Source organism: Solenopsis invicta, chromosome 8 (genome assembly GCF_016802725.1).
Source record: "Solenopsis invicta isolate M01_SB chromosome 8, UNIL_Sinv_3.0, whole genome shotgun sequence".
In the NCBI taxonomy this organism is placed as follows: Eukaryota; Metazoa; Arthropoda; class Insecta; order Hymenoptera; family Formicidae; genus Solenopsis; species Solenopsis invicta.
In genome coordinates, this window is record NC_052671.1 from 15,104,539 (window position 1) to 15,120,316 (window position 15,778).

The 15,778-nt window shown below is 33.9% G+C and overlaps 2 protein-coding genes across 4 annotated transcripts; both read right to left on the reverse strand.

The window, feature by feature from the left end:
• Positions 1 to 320: 320 nt before the first annotated feature.
• LOC105197172 lies at positions 321 to 4,993 on the reverse strand. 3 transcript variants are annotated; one of them, XM_011163418.3, is made up of 7 exons: positions 4,902 to 4,993; positions 4,290 to 4,802; positions 3,821 to 4,210; positions 3,364 to 3,756; positions 2,682 to 3,074; positions 1,873 to 1,957; positions 321 to 1,273 (listed from the first exon to the last, which is right to left on the reverse strand). In XM_011163418.3, exons 2-6 carry the CDS (start codon positions 4,621 to 4,623, stop codon positions 1,881 to 1,883), a joined length of 1,587 nt encoding a protein of 528 aa, XP_011161720.1. In that variant the 5' UTR covers positions 4,624 to 4,802; positions 4,902 to 4,993; the 3' UTR covers positions 321 to 1,273; positions 1,873 to 1,880. The 3 variants fall into 3 exon arrangements, with proteins under 3 accessions (XP_011161720.1, XP_011161721.1, XP_039308852.1); XM_011163419.3 differs by having other exon boundaries at positions 4,290 to 4,493; positions 4,843 to 4,975; XM_039452918.1 differs by having other exon boundaries at positions 4,290 to 4,978.
• Positions 4,994 to 9,252: 4,259 nt separating this feature from the next.
• LOC105197174 (kinesin-like protein KIF20B) lies at positions 9,253 to 14,241 on the reverse strand. Its single transcript, XM_011163420.3, has 2 exons — positions 9,971 to 14,241; positions 9,253 to 9,708 (listed from the first exon to the last, which is right to left on the reverse strand). Exons 1-2 carry the CDS (start codon positions 14,102 to 14,104, stop codon positions 9,511 to 9,513), a joined length of 4,332 nt encoding a protein of 1,443 aa, XP_011161722.2. The 5' UTR covers positions 14,105 to 14,241; the 3' UTR covers positions 9,253 to 9,510.
• Positions 14,242 to 15,778: the final 1,537 nt, after the last annotated feature.

Genomic DNA, 15,778 nt, shown 5'->3' on the forward strand with positions numbered 1-15,778 from the left:
CTGATTATATCTTATTGTTTGTCGCATTATTATTCGATTATTTGATTGGTAACAATGTGGATTCGTACTATCTAAATCTAATTATCTGAAGAATCGAATGTCCAGGTGTAAATACAATTTAAATTCAAAAATGATTGAGACCAACAACTTGAGTATGAGACTTTTCACACTTCTTAGGGTTCGAACTTCAAACCCACGACTTAACCATATCCGATCTCACGTAATGCCTTCACGCTGCGCCACTCCAGTATGAGATTTTTCCTCAAACACTTGAAGCGTATTGACTTTTTGATGAAATAAGGATTAAATAAACAAACTACTTTTTAAAAATGCCACCTTTTTTATCTAAAATGCTTTTAGTTGTGTCATCTTTATTACCATTTAAAATATATGAACTTTCCAATCAATATAAAAATATATGCACATATACATATATATGTGTGTACATTCTGTTAATACATATAATCTAGCATACTTAAAATTATTCTATACGTGTGTTGAAATGATTCTTTGTTTGTATGTACGTAACATAAAAAGTTGTCAATAAACATAAAAATTGATTTTGATATTACTCGAATACAACATCATATTAAATCATTAAATGTATTCAAATTTTTTCCTCATTTATTATTCGTTTACCATGTCATACCTTTTTCTTGTAACAAATTAAATTTCTAAATAAACAAATCAGCACATTCTATTTTTTAAATATGAATATTTATATTATCCAAATAATTTGAATTCTTAAATTACCCAGATCGCAAGCTGACATAATATGTCATACTTTATCATCAAAATAACGTCCTTGACAGTATTTATCGTCAAACTAACAATAACCTCAGTTTGCTGAGCATATTAAGTAAACACTAATTACTCTAAAAAAAATTGAATATTATCCAGATACTTGTATTTGTTTAACAAATATTATCCAGATATACTTGTATTTGTTAAACAAATATTACACGAGATGCATAAAAGAATAGATAAATAAAGAATATAAAAAATTTAAATTTAAAAAAAGTTTGAAAAAGAGTCATAAGAGAATTAATAAGTGTAATTAATGAAACTAAATTAAGTTGTAATAAGATATTTGTAATCAGATTAATGTTTAATTCGCGAAATCGCTTTATGTTGCATAACTGATTGTATAGCTATTTTAGCTATTAAAAAAAATTAACATTATGGTCACCTTTTTCTTGATGCATTGATGCTTTCAAAATCTGAAATAGAATCTACGTTCTTATTGTTCTGCTTGTCCCTTTTGCTATTGAATCTACACAGACATAAAGTTATTAAAAGGTTAAGGAATGTAGTGGTTATATTACATAGTAATAGCATAGTTGACATTATCTGATTGAATCGTAGTCGCATTCGTTACTTGATTATTGAACGGAAAATTGTATTTTTACTTCTTAAACATCTAAAAGATAAAATGTCCTGATATAAATACTATGTGAATTTGGAAAAGATTAAAAACCAAAGACTATAAAACTTTTCATCAAACACATGAAGCATTAATATAGAGATACTAACGGTTTTACTCGAAAACTAACAAAGCAACAAGTATCTTTCTCCGATTTTAATGAGCTTTAGATATATTAAAATATAGAAAAAATAGACACGTATTTTTTTATAAGTGCTGAATCGCACGTTAAGAAGATTAAAACATCTTTCCGAAAAAATTGGTTTTCTTTTAGAAGCAAATATCAAAATTGTAAAAGATAGAAAAAAATGTTCTAAATAAAAGTTGAATGATTTCTTCAAGAGTACTTTATAAACACCGCTAGCTGAAAATTGACTGAAATTTTTTGTCAAGCTCTGTCTTATATCAAAATGTAACTTTAAACTTACATTAATATTCACAATACTTACCACAATTCTTATTTCTCCTCATTTTCTACTATTTTGCTTATATGAGTCTGTGTATAATCGCTCTTTACAGTAGCATTGGTTTCATCTAGTGATTGTTAAATAATTATATGTATTATTTTTTATGTACTTGCATATAAGACTTACATCTTTAAACATGGTATTAAAAAATAACTCATAAGAAAAGATAGAAACAGATTTAAATATTATTAAAAGTTTTTAAAATTTTATAGTAAAATTATTCATTTCAATTGATCCATATTTGAATTGTACAATAAAAAGTATAAAAAAGTATAGAAATAGTGCAAAAAAGTTATTTCTAAAAGCTATTTCTATCGCTTCTTAACAGTATCTTATTTAAAACCTTAAGCATTAATCTAAATGTGTATATATTTCAATACAAATTGTCTCGTTATTTAATCAAAATTAAAAATTACGGTTTGATACACACACATACACGCGCGCGCGCGCGTGTATGTGTGTGTGTGTACGTGTGTAAAAAAATATTAATGTAATTAAAGTCATATTTATATAAAGAACACAAATTAAAGTATAACGTAATACATTATACATAAACCGAAAACATGAAGAGATAATGTCAATTGATAATATCATAACATAATTAAACAATGATTAAAGATGATTACTAAACTATATAATAAAGTATATGATAGTATAAAAAGAGAAGATAACATATGACATTTAATAACTAAAAATAGGATAAAATTATCTAGACCTTTCTTATACAAAAATCTTATCCTGTACAAATTCTTGTATAATCCTATTAGATATTAAGCAGAATATTTATTTACCTATATTATGTTTCTTGGCCAAGTGGTCTTTAAAGTAATCTAGTCCTCTATATATACTCATACGGTTGCAATTGTAAATGCACCTTGTCATATGACCCTTTACGTATACTTTGAAGTATTGTGATAGCCAGCTACATCTAATTTCATCCTGCATTTTTTTTACTGTTTCTGGATGTTGACACGCAAGATGCTTCTCTAAATTGGGTATTATTCCACTACTCAAACGTTTATTACAAATATTACATTTTGAAAAGGGCCATTCTTCTGATGTCATATATTGCCATACTGTAGTGTAACGGAAACTCCATGATCCTTTATGATGTTTTGCTGCTTGAGCATGTGCATCAGCTTGTTGTCCATTAAAATATGTACTATCGCTGTCATTGAATTCATCTACCGATGATTAAATCATTATATCAATATTATTTCTCTCTTGTATATACTTGAAAAATAATTTTTTATATATAATTACAGTAAGATCACGTATAACGCGGTATTTCTATAACGCGAATTAAAAATTGTGCTACTGCTCCCGTATAACGCGATTAGAAATATATTCAATTTTAACATGTTGTTTAAAATAGATTAATTTGTATATTATTTTGTTATATTAAAAACAAAGAGTATTTGTTTATTTCTAACTTTTTGCGCTCTTGGTATAAGTATTGAAATATTTATTTACCTATATTATGATTTTTAGATAAGTGACTTCTTAAGTAATTTATTCCGCGAAATATACAAAACGGTTTGCAATTGTAAATGCATTTTGCAAAGTCCATACGATCTCTCTTATCAAATGTGAAATATTTTGACATCCATGAACATCTAATTTCATTCTTTATTTTTTCTACCGTTTTTGGATGTTTTAGGAACAAGTGTTCCTCTAAATGTTGTAATCTCTTGCCATTGTAACGTTTGTTACAAATATTGCATTTTGTAAAGGGCCAATTTTCTGATGTAAAATATTGCCATGCTACAGTGTTACGAAAACTCCATGATCTTTTAAGATATTTTGCTACTTGTGAATATGCTTCATCCTGTTGTCCATTAGAATTTATCCAAGCGTTGGATTTATCTAAATCATTACATCTCATTATTTCTTTCTCCACATGTATATAAACATTTAAATATTCATTTACCTATATTATGAAAGTTGAACAAGTGATCTCTTAAGTAATTTATTCCACGAAATATACTGAAAGGGTGGCAATTATAAGTGCATCTTATTCTGTGACCTTTCTCAAATATAAAATATTGTGATAGCCAGGAACACCTAACTTCTTCCTGTAATTTTTTTGGTATTTCTGGATGCAGATGCGACAAATGTTTCTCTAGATTACATAACATTTTCCTGTGGTAACTTTTATTACAAATATTACATTTTGCAAATTGCCAATCTTCTAATGTGAAATATTGCCAGGCTATAGATTTATTGGGACTCCATGATACTTCTGAATGTTTTGTTGCTTGCAAATGTGTACCAATTCGATGACTAATAATGTTTGTACTTCTGTTGTTATTATACTCAACTGTTGATAATTAAATCGTTACGCCTGTGTAATTTCATTGTATACATAAACCTGTCTAAATATTTAAATATTTACTTACCTATATTATGTTCTTTGAATAAATGTTCTTTTAAGTAACTTATTCCGCGAAATATATTGACACAGCAATCGTTAATAATGCATACTGTCTTCCCACATTCTTCATCAAATATGAAATATCGTGATAACCAGGTACTTTTAATTTCGTCTTGTATTTTTTTTAGTGTTTCAGGATGTACACTCCACAGATGTGTTTCTAAATGTCCTATTTGTCCACCATGGAAATGGTTATTACAAAGATTACATTTAGTATTTGGCCACGTTTCTGATGTGAAATACTGCCATACAAAGCCGTTGCGTTCGGCATTCCGATTTATATTATTATTATTTTCCATTTTGTTAAACCGTTAATTATTTTACTGAGTGCAAAAGAATTTTTGTTAACTGACTGTCATAGGTTAAGTTGATGGCTACGTATACTGACGTATAGGAAACTAAAGCAGACGAGGTTGGTAATAATCATTGCCAGGTTAGAGGTTAGACGGCAAACACGCAGTTTACATACAGCAGCATTCTAAAACGACACGATGTTTTCATTAAAACATAACACTGACCACAATGTAGGTCCATTAGAATTGCTCTTTTTACTCTCGTAACTATTATAATTTATTACAATTTTTCTGTTCATTTATCATATATAGTTTCGATGCGACCTCGTTACTTCTTCAGTAATATCATAGACTGTTACTAATCGTGTTAGACCAACTATGTGGAGAAATATTGGACAAAGGTCAAAGAGAGAGATATGTTGAAGTCAGTGTTGCCAAGGATTTAAGAAATTTTTCTCACTTGGGTTTTATTATCACGAGAATTTATTTGAAAAGTTAAAAATATTATAGATTTTTATAATTTCCTTCTCTAAAAATTATCATAAACTTTTTATACACCAAAAAAATTTTCTCTAATAAAATCTACATTTGAGAGAAAATCCTCCAACCTCGCAATTCTGGTTGTGTATGTATGAGACACTTCAACTTAACTTCGATTAACTTCATCGACCGATTCCATTGGAATTAACCAATCGCATTTGTCATTTCATATAACAAATAGATGCGATTGGTTAATTCCCATGGATTAATTGGTCGATTAGATTAATCAGAGTTTGGTTAAAATGGCCATAAACACGCGTATTCATAATTATTTTGATATTATTTCTATTGATAAAAGGTGATAAGGTCTGATTAAACGATTCCTTCTTTGGATCATTGGATTTTTTTTCACCAATAAAATGAACAAATTCTAGTGTTGACAGTCGCGGAATCTCATTACTTCTAAAAAATATATATATTTTTTTATGTAGTTGCACAAATTCAATAATATATATTGCCCAGATAGACAAGCGTAATTTTACATGTTAAGTAAACTAATGCACTTCATGAGTTGTTGTGAAGTTGCTGTCGATTTGCTGACACCGAAGTCTTATGTGCAAACTGAGTTGACAACAAGAGAGCAAAAACATATCACCAGTTAATGAAATTTTAAAAGCAAAAATTTATAAATAATAACATGTCGTACTGACAGCAAACTGACGGCTCATCATGAGCTCGCATTCGTATATGTCATAATGACAACAACATGAGAACAAAATGATAGGTCCTATGATATCAAAAGTTTGATACAAGAAGCACAATACTGATTAATATTGTTGAAATTCCTAAATTGCAGTTTGTTGTTAACAATTTGTTGACATGACAATTTTTGGTCCCGCCATGTAATGCCCCACGCGAACAAGTGAGTGTTGGCGCCACCGCTAGGCGGCCACGCCGCGGGGGATTTCTCGTGAATCCAGTGCAGCCACACAAACGTTATATCTAGGCCACAGATATCTATCTAACAACTAGATCGCTACCTTCGGCTGAATAGCTGTGTCCGGCAGGATATCCGGATTCGGCCATCTTACCCAACAAGAAAATGGCGTCTACGCGTAGATTAGGTTAGTGCGTATGTGTTTGACAGGTTTGACAACTAAACCGGTTAACCGCTGAGCACCGTTGAGCATATTAATTGCGATTATCGAGTGTGTTTTTTCGATATCGTGCCATAATGACAAGCAAGAGCGGCATTAGAGCGGCATTGGAGCTGCCATTTTGTTGTAGGTAACATGGCTGAAACCGGATATCCTTCCTGCCTCAATACTGTCATATGCTAATGCCACAGGTTAGCGATCTAGTTTAGTATAGATATCTGTGATCTAGGCGCCACCGGGGCCATTTTACCAGCTCATACTTCAGTGAGGAGCTGCTTAATTGTAATTTCAGGACGAATGCTTGCTCTCATTCTTTTCAAACGTGACATGTGTGTGGAACGCTGTTCCACATAAAATTTTATGTTTTTACATTTAAATGATTAACTTGTTTTTATATCAAATGTAATGCATTTATATTTTTGCAAATGTTGTCATCATGTTGCTGTCATCATGTTATATATCACAGATGCCACATCGTGACAAGTTGTTTTCATGTTGTCTTCAAGATGCCGTTAACATGCTGTTAAACGCGGACAGCAAACCGATGGCAACAGTTGTTGCCTATCATGTTGTTATCATACGTATATTCTTTGAGTATAATGAAGTAATGCCATCAAGATGCTATCCATTTGTCATCATCAAATTTAGAATTCATGTGAGGGCAAGATGTCACTCATATAGTGAGGAAGCAATTGTTTGGTGTTTGTTTGGAAGCACCTAGTTTGTCGACATCAGTTGCTGAAACGGTTAACAGTAACATAACGGCATTTTGAATTTATTTAGCTATCTAGGTGTATTTTTTGTAATATTTTCCAAATTCTTGTGTTCTACATTCAAGTTAACATAAATTTCTAATTATCTAAATTATCTACAAAAAAATAATTTTAGTTATAATTCTTAAAGGAAACGTTTATATCTTAAGTTAAAAATAGATTAATTTTAAATTAATCTTTTTTTGATATTTATCAGAAGAAAATTTGTATATTTACGTTTGACGACGTATTACTGTGCTATACTGTGCTACATCTACTTTTTTCTTCATTTTTCTTTCCACGTACCAAGAAATCGATAAAAATTATAATTCAAGATTTTTTCGTTTGTTATTGAATTGGACTACACAATACATTTGATTTGCTTGATTTTTTTTTAAATATAAGAAATAAATTATAAGAATCACTTAAAACATTATTTATATTGGGCTTTTGTTGATACTCTCAGAGTTTTAGATAATAATTGTTGATCGGCGTTATCCGAGCTACTTGTATATACGTTAAATTTCTTAATCATTATATAAAGCATAAATTCCAAATGTAAAAAAATATATTAAAACTTTCAATATTCCACAAAGTATGAGTAAGTTAAAATAAGAAGCATAACTTTCAATTTTTTTCAATTTATGATGTTGAGAAAGAGAAAAATGCGAAATGTATGAATTTTAATTTACAAAACGTCTTATTATATTTACATCTCTTTAATTAAACAATAAAATATGTAAAATTCTTTTACATCTTTGTCAAATAAAGAAAATCGATTTCGAATTATATAATATTATTAAATCAATGTTGTGTGAAATATTAAACATATCTTGAGCAAATATCGGGTATTGCACCGGTGCAATTTCAACCGGCTAACCAAAGAGGATGGCTTCGCCATTTTTATGTTTTGCGACCGGGCGTGTAAAGGATAACGGAAAGAGGGTAGATGATGGTGAAGTTAGAGGGCGAACGAGTAGGCGGACGAGCGGCAATGTTCCGGCCAAGAGAGAAAGGAAATTGGATGATATTTCCCGCAACGATCAAATCTTATTGCCAATTGAAAGAGGAAAGTTTGCGGTACATTTATCCCGAGAAATCACCGACGACGAAGAGGTGAGCTGGCGAAAATGGTCGCTGCGATCTGCGATTCCGCAAACCACTCGTAGCTGTTTTCATCGCGATAACAAGCTCATCTACAAGAAGGTAATACGAGATTAATTACAATCAAATTGATAGTCCAGCACACAACGGAATAAATTTCATTTTGCACATACAATTTAATTTCGTATTTGAGAACCCAGTATCTTTTTCACATAAAAATTATTTAAAAAAAATCTCTTTAAAAAAAAATCAAACTCTTGTTTTCTTTCAAGAATAGATTTTTTATGATTAGAAATACGTTGAAAGCATTACTGAAGGTAATCTCAGAGCCGTTCCTACGTCCGTAAATTCGCAGCAGATTGCAATCTCGTATTGAACGATTTTCTTTCATTTATTCGTATCCCCTTATCACATCGCACATCCTGATAATATCATCAGAAGCCGAAAGACTGTATGGGCTGAAGGTCGCGGTCCAATTTCGATACCCCTCCTCATAATTTCATCTATCAGTATCCACAAAAGAGGGAAAGTGAGAGACGGAGAAAGAGAGAGGTCACAGCTACTCGCCGTTCTCACGGGAAGATCACGTTAGGGGGATGAGGAGGGTTGTAATGAGTGGACGAAAGCGTCAACGGCATCTAATGTCAGAAATTATAGCATATTGGCAATAAAATCCGGAGCAGGGTCCGTGCTTGCGCGTGCAGTCGCCGCCTCTATTTATGGATGGTTCGTTTATTGTAACGAATGTCGCGGAATCACATTTTGCCATTACACACGATCTTGTTTCGGGAGAATGACTGGTATATCAATAATATTCCCAATCACGCCATTGCTTTTCGTGGATAATAACCACAATAAGATATTGATACAAAATATCTCGATCTCGTATAGAACTTGCAGTTTTGTAGCCTTGCAATAAATTTATGCGGCTAAATTAATAAAAGCAATATTGATTAAATTTCAAGACGCTTTAGAAGCTTGAAAACGTATAATACATGATCTGATTCACAATTCGATTTATATAAACTTTTCGTTGACTATTAAAAAATGCATGTAAAGATAAATTAATAAAAGTTTATTAATTTATGAGCTAAATGTGTGTACAACGAGAGAACAATACAGAGACAGCAATACGAATTAAATGTGTAACAGTTGGATTAAAACGTATAACATTTGAGACATGCACGATTTTTTTTCTCTTTTAAATTTAATAAAGTATGACATGTGTTTAAAATTGTATACGAAACATTCAGCGGAACGAAATACACGGAACGTAAATAAATGTCAAATTACTTTAAAAATGCACGCGCGACATACACAGCAATATTCTTAGCATCAATAATTATATACAAAAATTATATATAATTGAATCAGTAATTATTGGCATATGTTCTTTACTGTCACTCAGTTTCTGAATCACTATTTATATCTTCGTGTTTAATAGAAAGTGCGGTTTTACCAGAGATTCTTCTGACTTTTATCCAACCTCGTATTTTCTTCGTGTCTTTGGTACTTGGTGATCTCGTGCTGAAATTATCTTCCATTTCCGACCTATCAGTTTCAGATGAACGTACATTTGACTTTACACTGCTATCTGTCTGGAAATTTTAAAGATGTAGGATATTATACGTGAGATCTCTTTATTCGCAATTATTAAATTTTCCAACTTTTACGTTTATACTAATGTGATAACAATTCACAAATTTTTTAATTTAATTAAAAAACTCTCTTAAAAATTCTATTACAACTGTTAAATGTTGTTGTTAATCGTTTATCTTCAGTAATTATATGAAATACTTATAACTATTGCACATTAAGGATTATCGTTATGCATATACATTATATTGTGTTCAAACAGACCTGACAAGATTCGTCATCGCCGAATTTAATACTGAAGTCATATTTTTCATCAGAAAAAGTTGTGGAATCTTCACTTGGAGCTGACGAAACATTTAATGCCCCCGAACTAGCATGCTCAGGCACAAAACAGGAACTGCTCGCGAAACTACTTTCGGCTTCATTTCGGTCTTTTAAGGTTTCATCTGGCTGACTTTGATTCTTCGATGATGGGCTTTTGGAATAATTGGAGCTGTTCGCAAGAGTCTTAATATGTTTTTCCTTCTCTTCGATTTCATTCTGAAAATGTCTCATTAAAATCTTATATTTTTGTATCGTATCGTCTTTGTTAGTTTTAAGTAGAGCTATTTCTAGTTCTTTATGCTCCAGTTGCATTTTTAAACGAGTTACTTCATCCTGGCTGTCGCCATAAGTCTTGCAAATTTCGTTCAGGAGCGTTGTATTATTTTTTTGATCCGAGAACCGAGATCTGAAATCATGAATTTCTGCTTTTATAGTATTTTCCACGTTCTTACGCAAATCTTCGCAGTAATGCAGATCTTCCATGACCGAACCGATGCTTTCGCCATTTTTGATAATTTGCTCGCTCAGATTTCTTGCTTTCTTGCTGTTCGCAACGTTCAAATCACCTATATTACGAATTTCACTCTTCAACGAAATAACTTCGCACTCCCTTTCCGTTACCGTCATCGTTAATTTCTTTAATTTATTCTCGAGAGTCAATTGGGCCTCGGAACATTCGCATAATTGCCTGCAAAGCTCGTTCCTATCTCTCTGACATCTGTTCACAATAATTTCGAAATCATGTATCTTCTGAAGCAATTCGTAGCCTTGCGCGAGCTCGTATTGCATTTCAGTATTCTTTCCGTCGAGCTCATTTATCTTCAGAGTTTTTTGCAACACTTCTTCTTCTAAACTTTCGATCTTTGGTAAGTGTTCATTTGCACATTTACTAAACGCTTTGTCCAATCGATTACGCATCAAAGATATTTTGCTTTCAAAGGTTCTGGATTTCTCTATATATTTTTCTAGCCATTTGAAAATTCGACTTTCATTTTTTTCTTTAACTGCTAACTTGCGGATCAGCTCACGAATCTCACGTTTATATTCTTGCATTTTATTCTCCATCACGTTGAATAAACCGTCGCGTTTCATTGCAATATCACTCTCCTCTTCGGTCAGTCGTTCCAGCGTTCCTTCTTCGTGTAGCAACTGACACTTATTCGTGCGAGTCGTTTCATTTAATGCGTAAATCACATCTCGGAGAGCTTCCAGATTCTGAGACAATTCTGTAACACCTAACGTGTCTTGATAGTTCCATTTATTCGAGTCTGCACTGTCTATCTTAAGCTGTTCAACATTTCCCTCCATCTGACTGTTCTCGTCGATGATGCTAGTTTGCGTAGACTTGTCTTCGTTTTCGCGGGTACTTGTGCGATCGTTCATATCAGTAGATCTTCGACTTTCGTTTTGTAATTCGCTACTTACACCGGAATCATCCTTGCTGCTCCTGTCGCTCAATCTAAAAACTTGATAATCTATACTATCAGTACTTTCGGGACTTTTGCGATCGACGTTTGACGTTTTCGAGAGTCCCTTCTTCGTTGATTCAACGTTATTTGCAAACAATGTTGGAATCATAATCCAGTCGTTAAGCTCGTGTTGATCAACAGATGAATTCACCGGTGAGGAAATTTTCTCTACGGGCAGGTTATTCTGAAAAATACTGTCTGCTACACAATCGTCAAATGAAATATTTGTCCATCGGTCACATTTGCACTTTCCGTCGCTTATAATCTCATTTTGTGTATCAGTCAAGCGCTGTTGAATTTCAACATATTGTTTTTCTTGCAACTGTGCGTAACGCTGCAGTTTGATGATGCAAGCTTCTTTGCGTGAAAGCTCCTCCTCCAGTTCTCTCATCTTCATCAAAGTATCATGCAAAAGATCCTCCGAGTTTGACGACGCTTGCTTCACTTCAGAAATGGTTTCAGCGTTTTCGTTCTCCATTGCATGGATGTATTCGGTCATCTCTTCAAGTTTCTTCTCGGTTCTCTTTAGTTTTTCATCCATTAACCCTTCCAAATTGTTCATGAGACAATCGGCATCGTCCTTGACGTTTTCAGTGTTGCCACCCCATTTACGAATCCCAGCTCGCGTGAGCTGTCGAAACTTTTTCAATTCCTCGGTTACCAAGGCCAATTGGAAGCTACAGTTGTTTTTCTCACAGAGAATCGTCTCGTTTTCTTTCTTCAACTGCCTCGCCACTTCTTTCAGAACCGCTAAGTTTGAAGTAACCTGCACATTCTCAGCTTTGAGCTCTTCGCAAAGCGCAGGGTTGTCGTCGATGTAATCGCCGCTATCGCTTCGCCTTCTCTTCTTGTGCCACAGATCATCGAAGCGCTTCTTATAAAAGAGGCGCTCCTTATAAAAACTTTTGACCTGCTCGACAGACCATTTCAACAGATCGTGTCCCTCAATTTCGAGCTTTTTGGTATTCTCTTTGTAAATCGCTTCTAAATCGTCGATCATACGTGAGTAATTATCGGTTAGGTGTTGTCGGATTGCGTATTCGCGATTCAGCATGTCATTTTTTAAAGCTTCCAGTTCTTGCTCCAGCCTTCTGTTCTCCTCTCGTATATTTCTGCATGCTACCGAATCGGTACAGCCAGTCATTTCTGCAGTCTCGGACGAGTTGGGCGGTGATGCCACAAGGTCATCGTCGTATGCTTCCAGACCAGGAACAGTTCCTTTGCACAGCTGTTTGCATTCCTTATGATGACTCTTCAGTAGCTTTCTGACTATATTACAAAAGCTGAAAATGCTCTGTGTTTCGTCGGTCAGACCTGGCCGAAAAACAATGTTTACTATAACGATCAGATTTTCCTCACCGGAGAGAGCTCGTTGACATATTCTCGTTAACTTGGACTGACGATAAAGTGCCATCTGATAGTCCCTCTGATTCATGGCCTTGAGGCATCTGCCGAGCACCAGCAGGCTGTTGTTGACATTGCTCGCCTCGCGCACATGCGATTTCTCGAATTGTGTAGAGCTAGCCAGGTCGCAAAAAGTCAACGTACTGTGCGTCACTTCTTCCGGTGCGTGATCCTTCTGGTATCTCAGTAATTCTATGGTGAAAATAATGTGCGATCGGGAGCTCTTCGATCTCGTCGCGTCGGTCGTTCTCATCCTCGATTGGTCCGCCATGAGAAGTTGACAGGCCTCCAGCGCAGTTATAGCGTGAACCTTTTGTAAACCGCGAACGTAAGCTCGCCCTTGGGCGTTCACGTACAGTCTCAACGGGGAGCGTGCTTCCGCGTCGTCCAACAGATCGTAAACGTTTCCGTTGTAAATCTCCGCGAAGGACAGCCATACGGCGTACATAGACTCGCTGAAGCACTCCTCGCATTTGTCAGGATCTGCGTTCTCCGGCCGCGAGTTCTCCAGAAACTCTTCAGCCTCCGCTATCGTCTTCCCATTCGCCGTCAACAGTCCGTCTAATACTCGCCTCTTCCGCTGCATCTCCGAATCCCGCTCGGTCTTGTTCAGGTGGACCACCGTGCCCTGAAACGTCGGTTTGTACCACGGCGCGATGGTGCAGTTTATCGCCGAAAACACGAGCTCGATACTGCGCGTTATTATGCCGGGCGACGCGGGCGTGCCGAACAGCGTGTAAGTCTTCCCGGAATCCCTTGTGCCGTAAGTCATGATGGTCGAACTTTTACCGCCGAGGAACTCCGCGACTCGATGTTTTATGGATCCCTCGAACATCTCCGCCTGCGAAGTTTCTGATCCGAAGATCTTCGTAAAGGCATGCCGCCTGCCTTCGGCCTCGCTCGATTTCGCGCCCCTCGAATTTCGAATGAATTTATCCTCGAACGGCAGAAACGTTAAAAGAGTTCTCGAGTTGAGTACGGCGTAACTCTTTTCAAGCGCCGTTGACACTGGCCTGATCCTCAGATACATCTCGACTGTCGATACTTTCAAAGCTCGTCGTGATTCCGCATCGGTACATTTGTCGGTCTTATTGTATTGCAGCGAAAGGAAGGAATTCATCCTGACTTTCTCGCCGTATCGATCATAACTGCTCGCGAACGTAGAACGACGTCCCGAGGAATTTTTTCCAATTGGCATCATATTGAGTTTCGATAACGAGTTAAAACCGTGATGAAATAATCGATTGATATCCCAAATATCACAGTATTTGTAATCTCAGGCAGATTACTTCATGACTATACTTTGCGACAGTTCTAGGAAATTAAACGTTGTTTCAGATTTTCATGAAGATATTAATTAATTTGTGAATAAAAGTTTGCTTATCTTAAAAAGATTTTTACATATTTCGAATATTATAAAATCAATATTTGTCTATCGGAGAGGTTACTTTACTTTCATATTTTGCAATATTTCTAAAAAATTAAACGTTTCAGATGCTGAAGATATTAATTAATTTGTGAATAGAGAGAGAGAGAGAGAGAGAGAGAGAAGTTTGCTTACCTCACAAAGATTTTTACATATTCTGAAAATTGCAAAATCAGTAAGAATCAAAATGAATGCGCAGTAAAGTGATCGATTGATTACTCCGAATATTGCACAATCAATATTTGTCTGTCAGGGAGGTTACTTCACATCCATATTTTGCGGTATTTCTGAAAAATTAAGACAGTGTTTCAAGTGCATGACAATGTGAATTAATTTGTGAATAGAAATTTGTTTACTTCGAAGACTTTTACATATTCTTGAAATGATTTTCATGGGACGTTTCCAATTTTACGACACAACTCCCGCCAATGTTGATACCACGATTTTCAACATCGTGTATTTTTGTTCCTGAATTATGTTCAAGTTTAACAAGTAAATTATATTCACGTGTAAGAACAGAAATAAAAAATATAAAAGATACGTACGTATACTTACAGGTTTGGTGCTATGAAACATTTCACTGTTACCTTGGTTGCAGTGCACGCCTTGACGCGCAACAAACGACGAACGTGTGACAAAACTAGAGTTCCTAGGAACTCTAGACAAAACGTTTGATGATTGGAGACACATGGAAATAAGCATTAACGTCTTCTAAATACATGATTGGATCATTCGCGTTATAATTCATTTTCATTACCTTTTTCAAGTATAAATGTTCTTTAGACTCTTCTATATATTTAACAAAATTACATGTAAATTTGATATATCAATTATAATCAACAAAATTAGTGAAATGTACAATTTTTTTCAAAAATTTATAATTTGGAAACAAAAATTACTTAAATATTTAAGTATATAAATACTTTTATACTTTAAAGTTGACATTTCAAACTACAAAAGGAAACATAAGTTTATGCATTGGCTGTTCAAAAAGTTGAGTTATTTAGTAACCAGAAAATGTTATTTTAATGTGTATGAATGAGTATAAATTAAAAGTATATTAAATTAAATATTTAATTATTAAAGTAGTGTTACAAAAACTTAAAACTAGTTATACATTTTTAAATATTATTTAAACAATACCTTTAAACAAATAAATAAATCATGTTTAAATTTTATGAAGATACTCAAAAGTAATATCAAAATATTCTATGAATTTTTTATATTTTTGGTAACTTTTGGTAATTTTTGGTAATTTTTGGTAATTTTTGAGATATAACTCATACATCCATAAAAACCAAATTTTTTTACGAAGGCATTAAAGACCGTTGTTCATCATGGTGAAAAAGAGAAGTACGATAGGTCACTAGTGTCGAAACGTTTATACAGAGGGTTAATTATAGTACTTTAGTAATTAAAACAAAACTAGATTGTAATGAATCACGCGGC

Excerpts from the sequence above, each read along its gene's own strand:
- LOC105197172 (XM_011163418.3), bottom strand. The coding sequence starts at position 4,623 with ATGGAAAATAATAATAATATAAATCGGAATGCCGAACGCAACGGCTTT. Across the intron at positions 4,211-4,289 it reads ATTCAAAGAACATAATATAG|TTGAGTATAATAACAACAGA; the intron begins GTAAGTAAATAT and ends AATTATCAACAG. Across the intron at positions 3,757-3,820 it reads GTTCAACTTTCATAATATAG|ATAAATCCAACGCTTGGATA; the intron begins GTAAATGAATAT and ends GTAATGATTTAG.
- LOC105197174 (XM_011163420.3), bottom strand. The coding sequence starts at position 14,104 with ATGATGCCAATTGGAAAAAATTCCTCGGGACGTCGTTCTACGTTCGCG. Across the intron at positions 9,709-9,970 it reads GCGATGACGAATCTTGTCAG|ACAGATAGCAGTGTAAAGTC; the intron begins GTCTGTTTGAAC and ends TAAAATTTCCAG.